The sequence below is a fragment of the Balaenoptera acutorostrata genome, chromosome 21, assembly GCF_949987535.1.
Source record: "Balaenoptera acutorostrata chromosome 21, mBalAcu1.1, whole genome shotgun sequence".
Taxonomy (NCBI): domain Eukaryota; kingdom Metazoa; phylum Chordata; class Mammalia; order Artiodactyla; family Balaenopteridae; genus Balaenoptera; species Balaenoptera acutorostrata.
Genome location: NC_080084.1, coordinates 5,589,200 through 5,602,965, shown reverse-complemented (window position 1 = coordinate 5,602,965; position 13,766 = coordinate 5,589,200). Strand labels below are relative to the sequence as shown.

Below are 13,766 nucleotides of genomic sequence, written 5' to 3'. Positions count from 1 at the left end.
AGAACTATCTTCTTTCAGCTGCTCAAAAATCCTAAATGGCATTGGGTCAATTCTTGAAATTTGCCTTTTCTTCAGTTTTATTTTGTTTTTTTAAACCATTCTTCCATGAATATCGCGACGGGTCACTCGGCCACACAGTCCATTCACAGGCATCTGACATGATTATTTACTTCTGGAAACAGCTGCTGAATTCCAAGGCACTGGGACACTTCTTAAAGGAACAAACCTGGTTCTCTGGTCTCTACTGAGGACACGGTGAAACTAGGATTCTCTGAACTCAACGATGACACGGAAGCCAAGCTGTGCTGTTTCCAAGGTAAGATGCCTTGAAAAAAAAAAAAAAGCTAAAAATCAATCAGATTTTAAAAACAAAAAGACTCTAATAAAGTAGTGAAAATTCTCACACAGTGTTACATTTTCGCTAAGACTGAAAAATAAGTAACTCAGATAAAAAATTTCAATCCTTCACTTCAACTTTAAATATATTTTCAAAAAAATTTTATAGGGCATCACAGGTTATACAATAAAAAATACTGCAAATAATTGACTGTTCCTGAAATTAACAAAAAATATCCATTAAAATTGTAAAGAAATTCTGGTGACTGACGTTTTGATGTTTACCATGCCCAGGATAGAAGATGGGCTTTGAGAAAACGCTATTTCTCTGCATTCATATCTTATTTGGAAATGGTATGAACAAGCATGATTTATACTGAGCTATAAAGTGAGCTACAGAACTGATGACCTGGAAAATTTCTTCTAGCCATAAAATTCTGAAATTGCATACTATCTGGTGATAAAATCTTGACACCACTGAACCAGCTGTAGGCAAGCCATTTGACTTTGCCCTGATTTTCTCATCTATAAAATACAGGGCTGGTTCTTCTTACATGGGGAGATGGTACTAGGATCACCTGAGGATGGCTTAAAATACAGATGCCTGCCCAGCTCCAGCTCTAAAGAGCTCTAACCTCTGGGATTAGGTTAAGGCATCTGTTCCTGTTACTGTATAACGAACCCTGGGTCATTCTGTCTACACTCATACTTAGAGAACCACCACACTAGGTCACGTTCAGGATGCAGCTCTACAGCCCTGAGAGTCATAAAACAGGGCAGTAGGGATGCCATTACTCCAGCTTGATAGGTTTAAGACAAACGAATCACTGTGTCATTTTCTCCTTCCCTAAAAATCCCCCGTTCAGAGAAGATGCCAAAACTAAGATTAAGGCTAACGTGCCAATTGGTTAAACACTTCAATGGAGATTATTTTTACCCCAAATTGTCCCAACTATATCCTCGGATACTTAAATAGAACACAACTGCAGGACGATATTCATAGTCATAAGCTGCTGCTCTGACAGGCCATCCCAAAATATGAGCTGATGTTAAAATGATAGCAGCAACATGCCATTTCTTACTCAAATTATAAAGCTGCCCCCAAGACAAAGGTCACACCCCCCTCCCCAGCAGAAGCGACATGTCATGCAGAACACCGTACCTGCACAGCTGCTAACCGGGGCTGTGGCCCAGGCTTCACCCCAGGGCACCTCCTCCTCTGATTCCTGGACAGTGGGTATGGTGACGTGTGTGCTCCCCTATCGGCCGAGTCATGTGGATTCAATGGGCTCTGTTGGTGTCCAACACCCCCAAAATAATATTGTCAGCTCCCGACTAAAGGGACACAAAACTGGGCTTTCAGAGTATACCACTTTCCTTCATCTTGCTGGATTTTGTTTGCAGGCCCTCATCCAAGTCCACATGGCTTCAAAGTGACCTCACTCCAGGTTTGTCACCAAACCAACAGTGCCGTTGGTTTTTTTCCACAAAAGAAATATTACTTGGTTGGAAGAGGCCTCTGGGCCCCAAGAGTGTGCTTGCTCTACTGTCCAAGACAAGCTGAAAAAGTGGGTCAAGATTTCACAAAAGGACAAGGCAAACGGACAGATGGGCACCGGAAGCCTTCAGTAATGCTCCCATCCTGGTAAATTGCATTCACTAGGGGTTTAAAAGTGTTGAAAAAAGAAGAGTTCTTCCACATGAGTTATTTGACACTGAATTAGTATCTTAAGCAGTCACTGCCCTTTGTCCTGGTGAATCACTGCCCTAGAATTCAACACCTACCAAGGGTCCTAGTCCCCCTAAGCTTTGAGGTTCAAAATTTGGTTTTTCTCCTCTTGCCTTCAGTCATTTCAAAATACACTCCCCTCAACCATTTCATTATCAACCTCTTCTGCCTGGAAAATCCAGCATTGTTTCTGCAGCTCAGAGTCACTGCCACCATGCATGCTACTTTGAAATTTTTAAAGAGCTTCCTTTACAGCTGAGAAACTAGGGTCAACTTTTAGCTCTCTTTTCTGTCTTTGATAAAGTAATACTCCCCAGAGAACCCACACTGATTCAAGAGCCAGGCTGCCTGGGTTCATATCCCACCTCCCTGCTTACTACTCACATTGTGGTCTCGGGCAGGTGACTTAATTACCTCCCTGTGCCTCAGTTTCCTCATGTGAAAAATGGGATTATAACTGTACCTACGTCAAAGGACTGTTGTGAGAGTCGAATACATTTACATGTAAAAGCACATTTTAAGCACTACATCCATGTTAGCTATCATTATTTGCTTTATGTAACTCCAAATTCTCGTATTGTTCCACGTGTGTACACAATGTTTGCCCAACTGAAATACTACCTACGCGAGGACTGGGACCACAGTTTGAATATTTCTGATGTTCCCCCCATGGCACCTAATATTCACTCAATAGGTACAAATAAACCTACTCGGTACAAATTATTATACTGGATGAACAAGGAAGTTCTCAAACACAGACCTGGGTAAACATGTATCCCCTGCCCTCGAGTAGCCTGTATTTTGGGTGGGGAAACAAAACACAGGAAACGCTCATGCAACAATACAAAGCCATAAAAGATTAAATGCCAAAGTATGTGGTTTAGACAGCTACCATTCAAAGGGCTCACTGTGAGCTAGGACTCTGGAGAGGGCAAGCCTGCAGTGGCCCCGTCCCTAGAGGGGACTTGGATTTCTACGACAGGTGGGAACAGAGAGAGGATTCCAGGGTATCTGCTCATTCCACAAATATTTACCGCACACCTTCCGTAGGCCGGCCTCTGTCCTTGGCTCTTGGAATACGGCCATGAGGGACCCAGAAACGGTCCCTGCACCCCGGGACCTAAAAGGGCACTCACTCCACGTGAGAGCCAAGTTCTGAAGTAAGGAAGAAGGGCCTGTCCTCCAACCCGATGAAACACAACATCCCTTAAATGTCTTGTGAACAGGAGCCAATGCTGCCATTACAGTCACTCCGGCTTCCAACAATGGCAAACATACAGAAATTAATAACTTTCCATGTACTGTATTCTAAATATCTTCCATTGTTTATGAAGCACATTAAAGAGATACTCTCCATATTTTGGATACAACTAACATATAAGAGATTTACAGATACACACAGTCAGTATTACTGGAACAGTTTTCGTTAATAGAGGCTGTGGAGGCCCAGCTGCTCAATTTTGCCCAAATGAAAGCCTATTCATTAAAGCTCTGTGCTTTGTCTCCTCCCGCCCTTTTCCCTTCTTCTTCTACCAGTGGCTGCCCACAGATATCAAATATCTACTAGAAAAGTGCCTGAAGATGCATATGTTGGCAGGAATCAGTTAGTCACGATGGGTGGAAGTATGAACACACGCATCTTTTTCTTCCTACATCCGTCCACTCATCTCCTCCCAGAAGAGAACGCCTTCAGGGAAAGGAACCCTCTTATAAATACCGACTGGCAAAGCATTCTCACTCCTTTCTTCTCCGATGACGGACCACTATCTGAAGATGCGTTAAGTCCAATACGCTCTAATCACAAATATGACACATTTCCAAGCGTTTCGCTCATCCTCTGCAGGCCTCTCACCCGATCCTACTCTCCCAAGATGCAAAGTGCTGGATCCCACCATCATTCTCATCATTGTTACGCCTACACAAATTATTACATTGTAGCTTTGGAAACACAGAATCAACTTCTTGATTAAGGAAGTCAAAACTACTCAATTAAATCCAGTCAAAAACTTCTTCATGCACAAAGTACTGGACTCAAATATGTTTAAGACATGTAAAGGCAAACTGAAAAGTAAGGTAGAACCCCTACAATGTAGATTACTTAACATGCTCAACATTTACATACCCATGAAAGTTAGACTCATCAACAAAGTAATAGCCAACCCAGTTTTTTATTTCCTTGGCTTGGTACTGGAAAATCACGTTCCTGTTTGACTGTCATTCGTTAACCCTTAATTAGGAACGTTGCTTAGAAACTATATATGGAAAAAGAGCACCTTTCAGAAGGGACCATTAAGGCTTTCCCAACATTTACTTTTTTCCAACATCCAAGCATAGCCTGTTCATTGGGTGACAATGACATGTAATGGGAACTCTGATAAAGAAGAGACACAGGGCTTTGGAAACTACTGAATACCCCAATAAAGGGATACCCCAATAAAGGGACTAATTGCAGTTCTGTGCAAATGTAAAGCCTTCTTCCAACTTGAAAAACCCATTAAATTACTCTATGAGTCATTTTATATTGCCCACACCCTTATTTTACAAAAAACAGAAACAGAAGGAATTAATGTACATATTCCGCATTTGGACACATTCAAATCAAACTCGTGTACTCGAGTATTTCTAAGCAACCTATGTTTATGCAAAAAGTTATCCGGAAGATTAAATGAGATAAAGCATGTAGACCATTTGGCAAAGGCCTGGCAAGCAATCAGTACTCAACATTGCACATTATTATCGTTCTTAATTTTCCAACTCTGTAATCATACTAAACAGTTATAAAGTTATGCACATGATTACGTATATCTAATATATATAAACTAATATGTGTTACTACTAGAAATAAAGCTTTTATGTTATGTACCAAGCAATGCTCTTCATCCAGACAGAGGTGAGTTTAATTTTAACAGAATGATCCACAAAGAAGCAGAGAAAGCTGGCTAAGGGGTAGGATGTTAAATGTTACCGCGAATCTCTGCTTATCAATTAAGGATACAACCTCTACATGGTCTAGTATGAATTATAATCAGCAGTCAGCTGATCCTAGAGAACTCGCTCAAAATGAATAGTTAAGACCTCAAGCACGTGGACAAGTGGCCATTTATTTGCAAGGCTGCGCCAACCACTGAAATCTGATTACTTCAATACTCATGCTGAAATCCTCCATAAATTCATTACCTGTCTCATGCTAGAATTTTGCAAGTCCTTACACACAAAAATTTTAAATATCCAAAAGTCACTTAAACTGACAAGACTACAGCATCCTGGGCACATCCAGTTTTCAGAACACTTCAATAGCCTCGGCCACGCATCATTTATTATGACAGGGAAAATGCAAAGCCAGTGAGAGCACGTGCTTTCCTAAGCAAATATTAAAAATAACCCTATGCCCTCATTACGAAAAAGGAAAATCTTCGCGTTTCCAGCTTAATCTCGACCCTGGGCCAATGCACACTCCCACCTCCCACGCCGAGACGGCGCCCGGGCGCGCCGAGGTGGGGCTGGAAGCTGCTCGCGCTCTCGGGACGACCCGTCCCCTCTCCCCGCGCGCTCGGACGCGGCGCGGCCAGACCCACGTGGACTCCAGGAGGGGGCGGCCGGACCCGCCGCCGGGGTCGCTGCCCGGGGTCGCGGGGAGGGGCCGGGGGCGGGGCCAGCGCCGCGCCGCGAGGCCGGGGAAGGGAGCCGGGCTGCACTCACGCGCCCGAGGGGCGGCACCGGGGCCGTCGCGGCCTCCCTCCGGTTCCCACACTGAGAGGGGGGCGGGGGGGGAAAAGACCTGGCTCCTCGTTCCATCCGGAAGCCGCCGGGCCGGCAGGAAATGACGAAGCAGAGGTCGTCCGGTCCGTGCGGTAACCGGCTCCGCGCGTCCGGCCGCGACTGCGGGGGAAAGAGCGCCGAGCGGAGCAGCCGGGCCGCCTGCCGCCTGCAGAGCGAGCGGCGTGAGTGGCCCCGCCCCGCCCCGCCCCTCCATGCGCGGGGAGGGTGAGAGGGAGGGGAGGGAGCCCGAGGGCGCCCCCAGCCCGGCGCCCGGCCGTCCTAGCTTCTCTGCCGCCGCGCCCCAGGCCGGAGGGAACAGTGAGGCCCGCAGCTCCAGAATCGCGGATCGAAAGGCGGAAGCCGCCGCCTGCGCAGCGCAGGGCACCCGGGAGGGAGGATGGGGGGATGGGGGAGATGGGGGGATGAGGGGGATGGGGGAGATGGGGGGATGAGGGGGATGGGGGGGTGGAGCGGGCGCGCTTCAGGATCGCACCGCGCGCAGCCCGCGGAGGCCGAGCCCTGGCGGCTCCGGCCCCCGCCGCTTGCCGGGGTGGGGGTTACATTGTCTGCCCGGTAGACTGCTCCTCTTTCCGTGACTGGCAGGTCTCACGAGTCTGGGCAGGGCCGGAAGCGCCCACGTTTGGGAGTCCAGCGTGCGACTCGCTAGCCTGGGTGGTTTTGGGCGAGTTGTGTACCCAGCCCCCCACCCCGCGTCGTCTGCCAGGTGGAGCTTTCGTGCCTCCCAGCAGGGTGATGGTGACAATGAAATGCATATGTGGACTGCCCAGCACAGGCCCCTCAGATGTTAATTGCCTTCGTCTTGCTTGTTGAAGGCCTGTGACCTTGTACCCTCCCGCTTCAGCAACCCAAGCCTTTAGCGTTTCAGAGGACTGAGGGAAAACCATATTGATGCGATGGGTTGTGTTGTAAGGAGCTCGTAGACCTGTATGAGTGACTCCAATCTGAACTTGTTTCAAAATAGCAAAGCTCTAAGTGGGAGACGAAATGGATGACATTCAAGACATGATGACAAGTGATCTTCAAAACTGAACCACCTAGACATGGCATCGGGAACCCCAAATACGGAAAAAATTTTAAAACTTAATGATACAGCCGCTTGATCCCAGGAAGAGTACTAGTTCTCTACTTAAAAGTTTGTCAAACTGAAATCAAGCCCCGGTTGTCACATTTTGCCAACTTTCTCTCTGGATAGTTAAGTGCAGCTCATCCTAGCAACTCCTTACTGAAATAGTTCAAGCACTAATTTACAGGAAAAATATGTGAAAAAGGTGCAGTTTTCTCAGAAAAGCCCTGAATGACAATCCAAGCACATGATGGTCTTGCTGAAACATCCATTAACTTGCCAGGAAGGAACCACTGTAACGCCCCTGGGTGCTTTACACTTAGAGGGAGGCTGTGAGGTGTGCAGTAGCCGCTCAGCAGGTGTGCGTGTGTACACTTGGTTAGACTGTGGCGAGCTGGGAGGGCACCGGTCATAGTTCAGGCCACATGGGAGCCGTGGTCTGTACTGTGGCTTTGTACAGGACCATTCCTTATTCCTGGCAGTCTTACAAAGGCATGCCATTGGTCATGATGGAGGACCAGGCAGGAAAGGCCTACCCTCGGTACAAGTCTTTCACAACTATACTACTAAAAATAACTCAAGTGTGTGTCCCCAGAACAGTAGTGTCATTGCATACCAATCAAGTTGTATAATTCGCAGTAAGATTTCACCATTATTGGTCAGCAGAATTTCAGAGTCCTTCTCTAAGTATAATAAAAAAACTGGCATATTTGTAGGAGGAGGAAGACAGCTCTGTAGGAATACACAATTTATCGAGTGGCACATGAACAGAATTTTGTGGAACACAGAAGCAAGAAATTCACCTGGCTCAGATCCAGTCAGGTGTTAGAAGACAGGTAGGAAACACTTTCATAGTGTGTCAGATAAAGGGCACCTGCAAAATGTTTCAGTAGCCATTGTTAAGTCTGCTCCCCTTTTCTTCTCCAATTTGTTAGTAACTCCCAATCCTGAAACCTGCCACCGTCACTGCATGGCCGTGCCGGCCCTTCCGCAGCACCTCAAATCAGACCTCTGAAGTCATCTCTTATGGCCAAAAACAGTCATCGTTATTTTATGTTTTGGCACCAACGAAAATCTAGAAAAAAATTCTAGATTCCATAAATCGTAAAGACAATTATAGTCTCTGATGTTCTAAAAGTTTCCATTCCTAAGGTAGACTGATTACTTACTATGAATAATGTTACATCCAGAGAAACCCTGGAGTTCAATTTTAAGGAATAAGAATTGAAACTCTGAATAATGCCAAATCCCCCTGTGCCTCCCACTCTCTTAAAAAAAATCCATAGCCAATCTTTAATATCTAGGAATTGGGTATGTTTAATGATTTAATAATATTTAGATCTTGCATCTATAAAGTTTTAAGTTCTGTTTTTATTATTCTCTGGCTAATTTTTAAAAGACCAATCTTAATGCTCATCAGACACCAATAGATGTTTCAGAGGAATGACTCTTGCCCTCAGTGTCTGGAATTTAAGTTAAATGGCCATTCACGATACTCACTTTAATACAGTCTGTCCGCAAACGTCTGACAGAGACTTCAGGTGTCAGAACGGGACCAACATGCCACCTGGCCTGGGAGCAGACCCCAAGGAAATTTCGTTCATTTTATGCAGAGGCAAACTGTGAGAAAGAAAACAGACTCTGCCCTTAATATACACTGATTAACTTACTGAGCCAAATCTACACTAAAGAACATTTTGGGGACTTCCCTGGTGGCACAGTGGATAAGACTCCGTGCTCCCAGTGCAGGGGGCCTGGGTTCGATCCCTGGTCAGAGAACTAGATCCCACATGCATGCTGCAACTAAGAGTTCGCATGCCACAGCTAAGGAGCCAGCAAGCCGCAACTAAGGAGCCCTGGAGAGGCAACTAAGGAACCCACCTACTGCAAGTAAGACCCAGTGCAACCAAATAAATAAATAAATATTTAACAAAAAGAAAGAGACCATCACTCTCCTTTAAAAAAAAAAAAAAAACATTTTGGAGGCTCACAGGACAGATTGCAAGATACTTCAGTGGATGAATTTCTGCAATGCCATCACTGTTGTAGGATGTCTAGAAAAAATTGCAAAACAATTTCATGGACATTCCAGGTACTTGTTTTCTTGGTATTAGAAAATGGCTATCTTAGTAGAAACTACAGTACAGTTATCACCTGTCATTTGTTCAGTTTTTCTCCTTTTGATAGAGTATCTAAAACAACACTTCTGAATTTCTTTCACATATTAGGTCATTTTACTTAGACTTCCCTAGTTTAGATTTAACACAAGAGCAGAACTTTCTCTTTAAGGAAAAATTCAATGAACTTCCCAAATGCAAATAAGAAACCAGTAGCTGTCCCTTGCTACTTGATACACTTGCTGTTACCATTCATTTTCTGTGGGAATGTCCAAAGAAATGTCCAAAGAATGCATTTCCTTGAATAGAAGTCACAGCTGTGTAAATAGCAAAAAGTAACTTTTTATCCCATAGCTTCCACAGTGGGCCAGGAGGCCAAAACTAGATAAAGCTCCAGACATGTTCGTTTTCCAGGTGTGTCAGGGGCCCGTGGAAGAGCGCGGTCCTGGCTGTCGCATCTCATCCCGACTGCTGTCACGAGTCTCACGCTGTCCTTCTCTCTCAGCATCCCAGCCAGTTGTGTGCACCTCTGTTTGAAGCATTCAGTTGCTTTCGTCTGGGTGATAGTTACAGTTTGGAAACCGTGCAGTGACATGTCAACCCATATCCTTTTAGAAATATGATTTTTTAATCCCGAGTTTGAACCTTTATGTAGGAGCTGTGGTGTTTCAAAGTCAGAAATAGGCGAAAGTGTGTTCCATGCCTTAGTGATCTAGACCAGGGTTGGCCAACATTTTCTTAACGGGCCAGATGGTAAACATTTTAGGCTTTGAGGGCTGTGAGGCAAAAATGGAAGATGCTCCGTTTAAAATGTATCCGTTTAGAAATGTAAAACCATTCTTGGCTCCTGGGCCATACAAAGACAGGCAGGGGGTGGGAGCTGGCCAGCAGGCCCTCTGTTTGCCAGTCCTTGTCCAGCCGTCACACCATCACTAACTGAAAGAAACCCTGCCCTCTTTGCTGCCTTACAGTCCCATGCCTGGCGGTTACGGAGTGATGGGTGACGAGGGCTCCATCGATGACAGCGTTCACGAGGCCTGGAATGAAGCCACCAACGTGTACCTGGTAGTGATCCTTGTCAGCTTTGGGCTCTTCATGTATGCCAAGAGGTAAAGGCTTTAGAGTCTCAGGGTTGATAAGAACCCGGGCATTTATAAGTTTTGCAGGTTTGTTTGTTTGATCTAAGTTAAATGCACAAAAATAATTTCATCAGCATTTTTGTTCCTGCTATGAAATCACTGTCTAGTCGGGTCAGCCCTCACATACTGGACACCAGGATTTGGCTTGGAAAACCCAGTTGCTCTGAGAGATGGGGATTTAAGTGCAGCTCTTGGCACCCAGGCCAGCTGCTGTATACTCCTATTCTATCATTTCTGGTACAGCTCAGTTTTCTCATTCAGCCAGCTTCACTGTCACCCTTGGATGAGCACGTATTTGGGGCCAGTGTCCCTGCAATGCACAAACTCTAACTCCTATGTGTTCAGCAATTCTGTCTTCGCAAATTTCAAGCCCTCCCTTCTGTTTCTTGTGCGTAATATTGGTATGATCCAATTACTCGTCCGGCCGTCCCCCAAAACTCAGTCCCCCGAGAACAAGGACTTCTGTTTAACCTTTGTGTCCCTGATGTGCCGCGTGGTGTAAATCCTCAATAAATGTTTCTTGCTGTGATTCCAGATGCTGCAGCGCAATCCAGCTGTTCTTTTCCACTCTCCCTGGCTCCTCTCCTTCAAGTACAAGTTAAAAAAAAATGCACGCCGAGGGGCGTGCTTTGAAGCGGAAAAACAGCAGTAGTTGGATTGAGCTGCTCCTGCCCGTAGCCATGTGCTTCGTGGCGTCCTCTGCCAAGGTCAAAGGCATTAGACAGCTCACGATAATTAGTCAACCAAGAATAATTGATGCTCGGCCCGGGGAACAGTTCAGTCCCACACTTGCCACGGGACCTGCAGGCTCGCCCTTCCCGACCCTGAGACCCCTGAGCCGCTGGCCCACTGGCCGCCTGGACCCTCGGGGGAGCGGGGGGGGCGGGGGGGGAGGCGAGAGGAGGCCTCCACAGAGCACGGGGGGGCCAGCGGCAGGTAACAGCCTTCCCCTAAGAATAGCCACCGTCTCCTCCCCACCCCACTGTTTTAAAGGCAGAGACAGGCTGTTGTTAATTTTAACTAGATGACCCCACTAAGGCCATGCTACTCTATTTAAGAAATCGTTTATTCATTGTTTTTCAAAATTAAGGTCTGCTCACATTCTGTTTATTCTCTGCCCGCAATAACGTAGCTTTATTTGCATGACATGAGAGGGAGGGAAAAAAAAATCTTACTTTTTTTGTCTGAGCATTTTTCCGTACAACAGGGCTCTTTTGCGGGGATTGAGGGGAGACACTTTGTTGTATGAAGTGGGCGTGTTCAGCTACTGCCTTTTCTTTCTTATAACCCTGTGACTGTACACGTACAGCTTCATACTTCTAGTGAAAGAAAGAATACTTGAGCCCAGGAAGCATCTCACGGGGACAAAATAGAAGATGGACTCATGGCCACTTAACGTCCTTTTAATGCAGCTTCTGGTTACTACGATCGTGTGAATGTTACAGTCCTACAGCTATGAATACAAATCTCTTTTCTGCATTGGTTTGTGTTTTAGAAATAAAAGGAAAATTATGAGGATATTCAGTGTGCCACCTCCAACAGACACTCTGTCAGAGCCCAACTTTTATGACACAATAAGCAAAATTCGTTTAAGACAGCAACTGGAAATGTACTCCATTTGTAAGTATATTCTGTGCTTAATTACATACGTAAGCCTATTTAAAATAGACTCTTTGGGGTTCAGTCTCATTGGCAAAGGTTATCAGAAATAGCTGATAATGACACAGGGAACTATATTCAATATCCTGTAATAAACCATAATGGAAAATAATATGAAAAAGAATATATGTTTGTATATCTGAATCACTTTGCTGTACACCAGAAACTAACACAACATTGTAAATCAACTATACTTCAATTAAAAAAAATTTTTTTTTTATTTTAAGAAAGAAATAGCTGGTAATGAAAACGTAGAGCCTTTTTTAGATGCTCAACACAGTATCAGCAAACCCGGTTTGCATGAAGTTAGTGTTTCAGGACACTTCACTCATTTGGGGCCCTTCCAAGACCCTGAGAAGAGCCCTAGCAACGTGTTTCATGTTTTGAAAATTTGGCAGAAATTAGATACCTTAACAATCGGTGAGGCTGCTGTCTCATCCTTCTCTAATTTCCCTCCTTTGCACTTCCCTCGTGTGCAGTGGCATCGAGGTGGCCAAGAGCATTCTGGGGATCTGGCTGAGGGGACGTTGAGTTGAACCTACTTTAGTTTGGGTTTGAAATTTTGTGTTTATAGAGTTTGCAGTCACTTCTATTACAATTAAATTACTATGTGCTGCAGCCATAGCAGTATAGGAACAGCTTCCAGGCCAGAGGTTATTAACATGTCCTGTGGTACTAAACCCTGTGAGTAAGTGGTGGAGAAGAAACAAAGGTTAAAGGGCAAGGAGCCAGGATGAATTGTATATCCAAACCACAGCCTTTGATGCCACCATTTAAAAAAATGAGGTGTGGTTTCCATGGTGTATCATTAAATGAGAAAAGGCAAGATGTAATTATATATATGCTAGGGTACTGCTCCTTTAAAATCAAATGACCAAAACATCCCTATCTACGTGTAATAAAAATGTTCTATAGAATTTTTTTTTTACTGAAGTATAGTTGATTTACAATGTTGTATTAGTTTCAGATATACAGCACAGTGATTCAGCTATATATATATATATATATATATATATATATATATATGTTCTTTTTCAGATTCTTTTCCCTATAGGTCACCACAAAATATTGAGTATGGTTCCCCGTGCTATACAATAGGTCCTCGTTGGTGATCCACTTTATATACAGTAGTACGCATATGTTAATCCCAACCTCCCAATTCATTCCTCCCCAACTCCTTTCCCCTTTGGCAGCCACAAGTCTGTCCTCTATGTCTGTGGGTCTATTTCTGTTTTGTAAGTAAGTTCATTTGTGTCTTTTTTTTTTTAGATTCCACATGTAAGTGATAGCATATGATATTTGTCTTTCTCTTTCTGACTTACTTCACTTAGTACAATGATCTCTAGGTCCATCCATGTTGCTGCAAATGGCATTATTTCATTCTTTCTTATGGCTGAGTAATAGTTCATTGTGTGTATATATATATATACATATATATACATACCAACGGTGTAGGAGGCTTCCCTTTTCTCCGCACCCTCTCCAGCATTTATTATTTATAGACTTTTTGATGATGGCCATTCTGACCGGTGTGAGGTGATACCTCATTGTAGTTTTGATTTGTATTTCTCTAATAAATAACAATGTTGAGCATCTTTTCACGTGCCTGTATGTCTTCTTTGGAGAAATGTCTATTTAGATCATCTGCCCATCTTTTGATTGGGTTGTTTCTAAAAATGTTCTGTATAATTACACAAGCCTGGAGGAAGGCTTGGAAAGATACACATCAGATTATTAACATTCATTACCTTGATGGGAACACTGTGGGACTCGAGGGAAAAGACTGGATATTTTTAAAAGAAAGATGTCTGTGTGTTTGCGCGCACACATAAAAAGAAGCAAGAAAGAGTGATCAGGGCTTCCCTGGTGCCGCAGTCGTTGAGAAACTGCCTGCCGACGCAGGGCATATGGGTTCGAGCCCTGGTCTGGGAAGATCCCACAAG

The 13,766-nt window shown here is 44.6% G+C and overlaps 2 protein-coding genes across 10 annotated transcripts in view; one reads left to right on the top strand and one right to left on the bottom strand.

Annotated features, from left to right (window-relative positions):
• Window positions 1-5,976, bottom strand: part of SLC20A2 (solute carrier family 20 member 2) — a 106,558-nt gene extending 100,582 nt beyond the window's left edge. For 2 of the 6 annotated variants that reach the window (XM_057537106.1, XM_057537108.1), the window contains exons 1-2: window positions 5,844-5,976; window positions 227-325 (exon numbers count right to left, since the gene is read on the bottom strand). The gene's annotated coding sequence lies outside the window, so the exon portion shown is untranslated. Of the gene's footprint in view, window positions 1-226; window positions 326-1,498; window positions 5,662-5,843 lie in introns of those variants that run through there. The other 4 variants (XM_057537103.1, XM_057537104.1, XM_057537105.1 and 1 more) reach the window with 3 other exon arrangements.
• The window catches only part of LOC130706083 (small integral membrane protein 19-like), a 39,798-nt gene continuing 31,899 nt past the window's right edge, over window positions 5,868-13,766 (top strand). For all 4 annotated transcript variants that reach the window (XM_057537114.1, XM_057537113.1, XM_057537112.1 and 1 more), the window contains exons 1-3: window positions 5,868-6,006; window positions 9,997-10,134; window positions 11,660-11,784. In XM_057537114.1, the coding sequence (XP_057393097.1) occupies window positions 10,001-10,134; window positions 11,660-11,784 (259 nt within the window). In that variant the 5' untranslated portion in view covers window positions 5,868-6,006; window positions 9,997-10,000. The remainder of the gene's footprint in view (window positions 6,007-9,996; window positions 10,135-11,659; window positions 11,785-13,766) is intronic.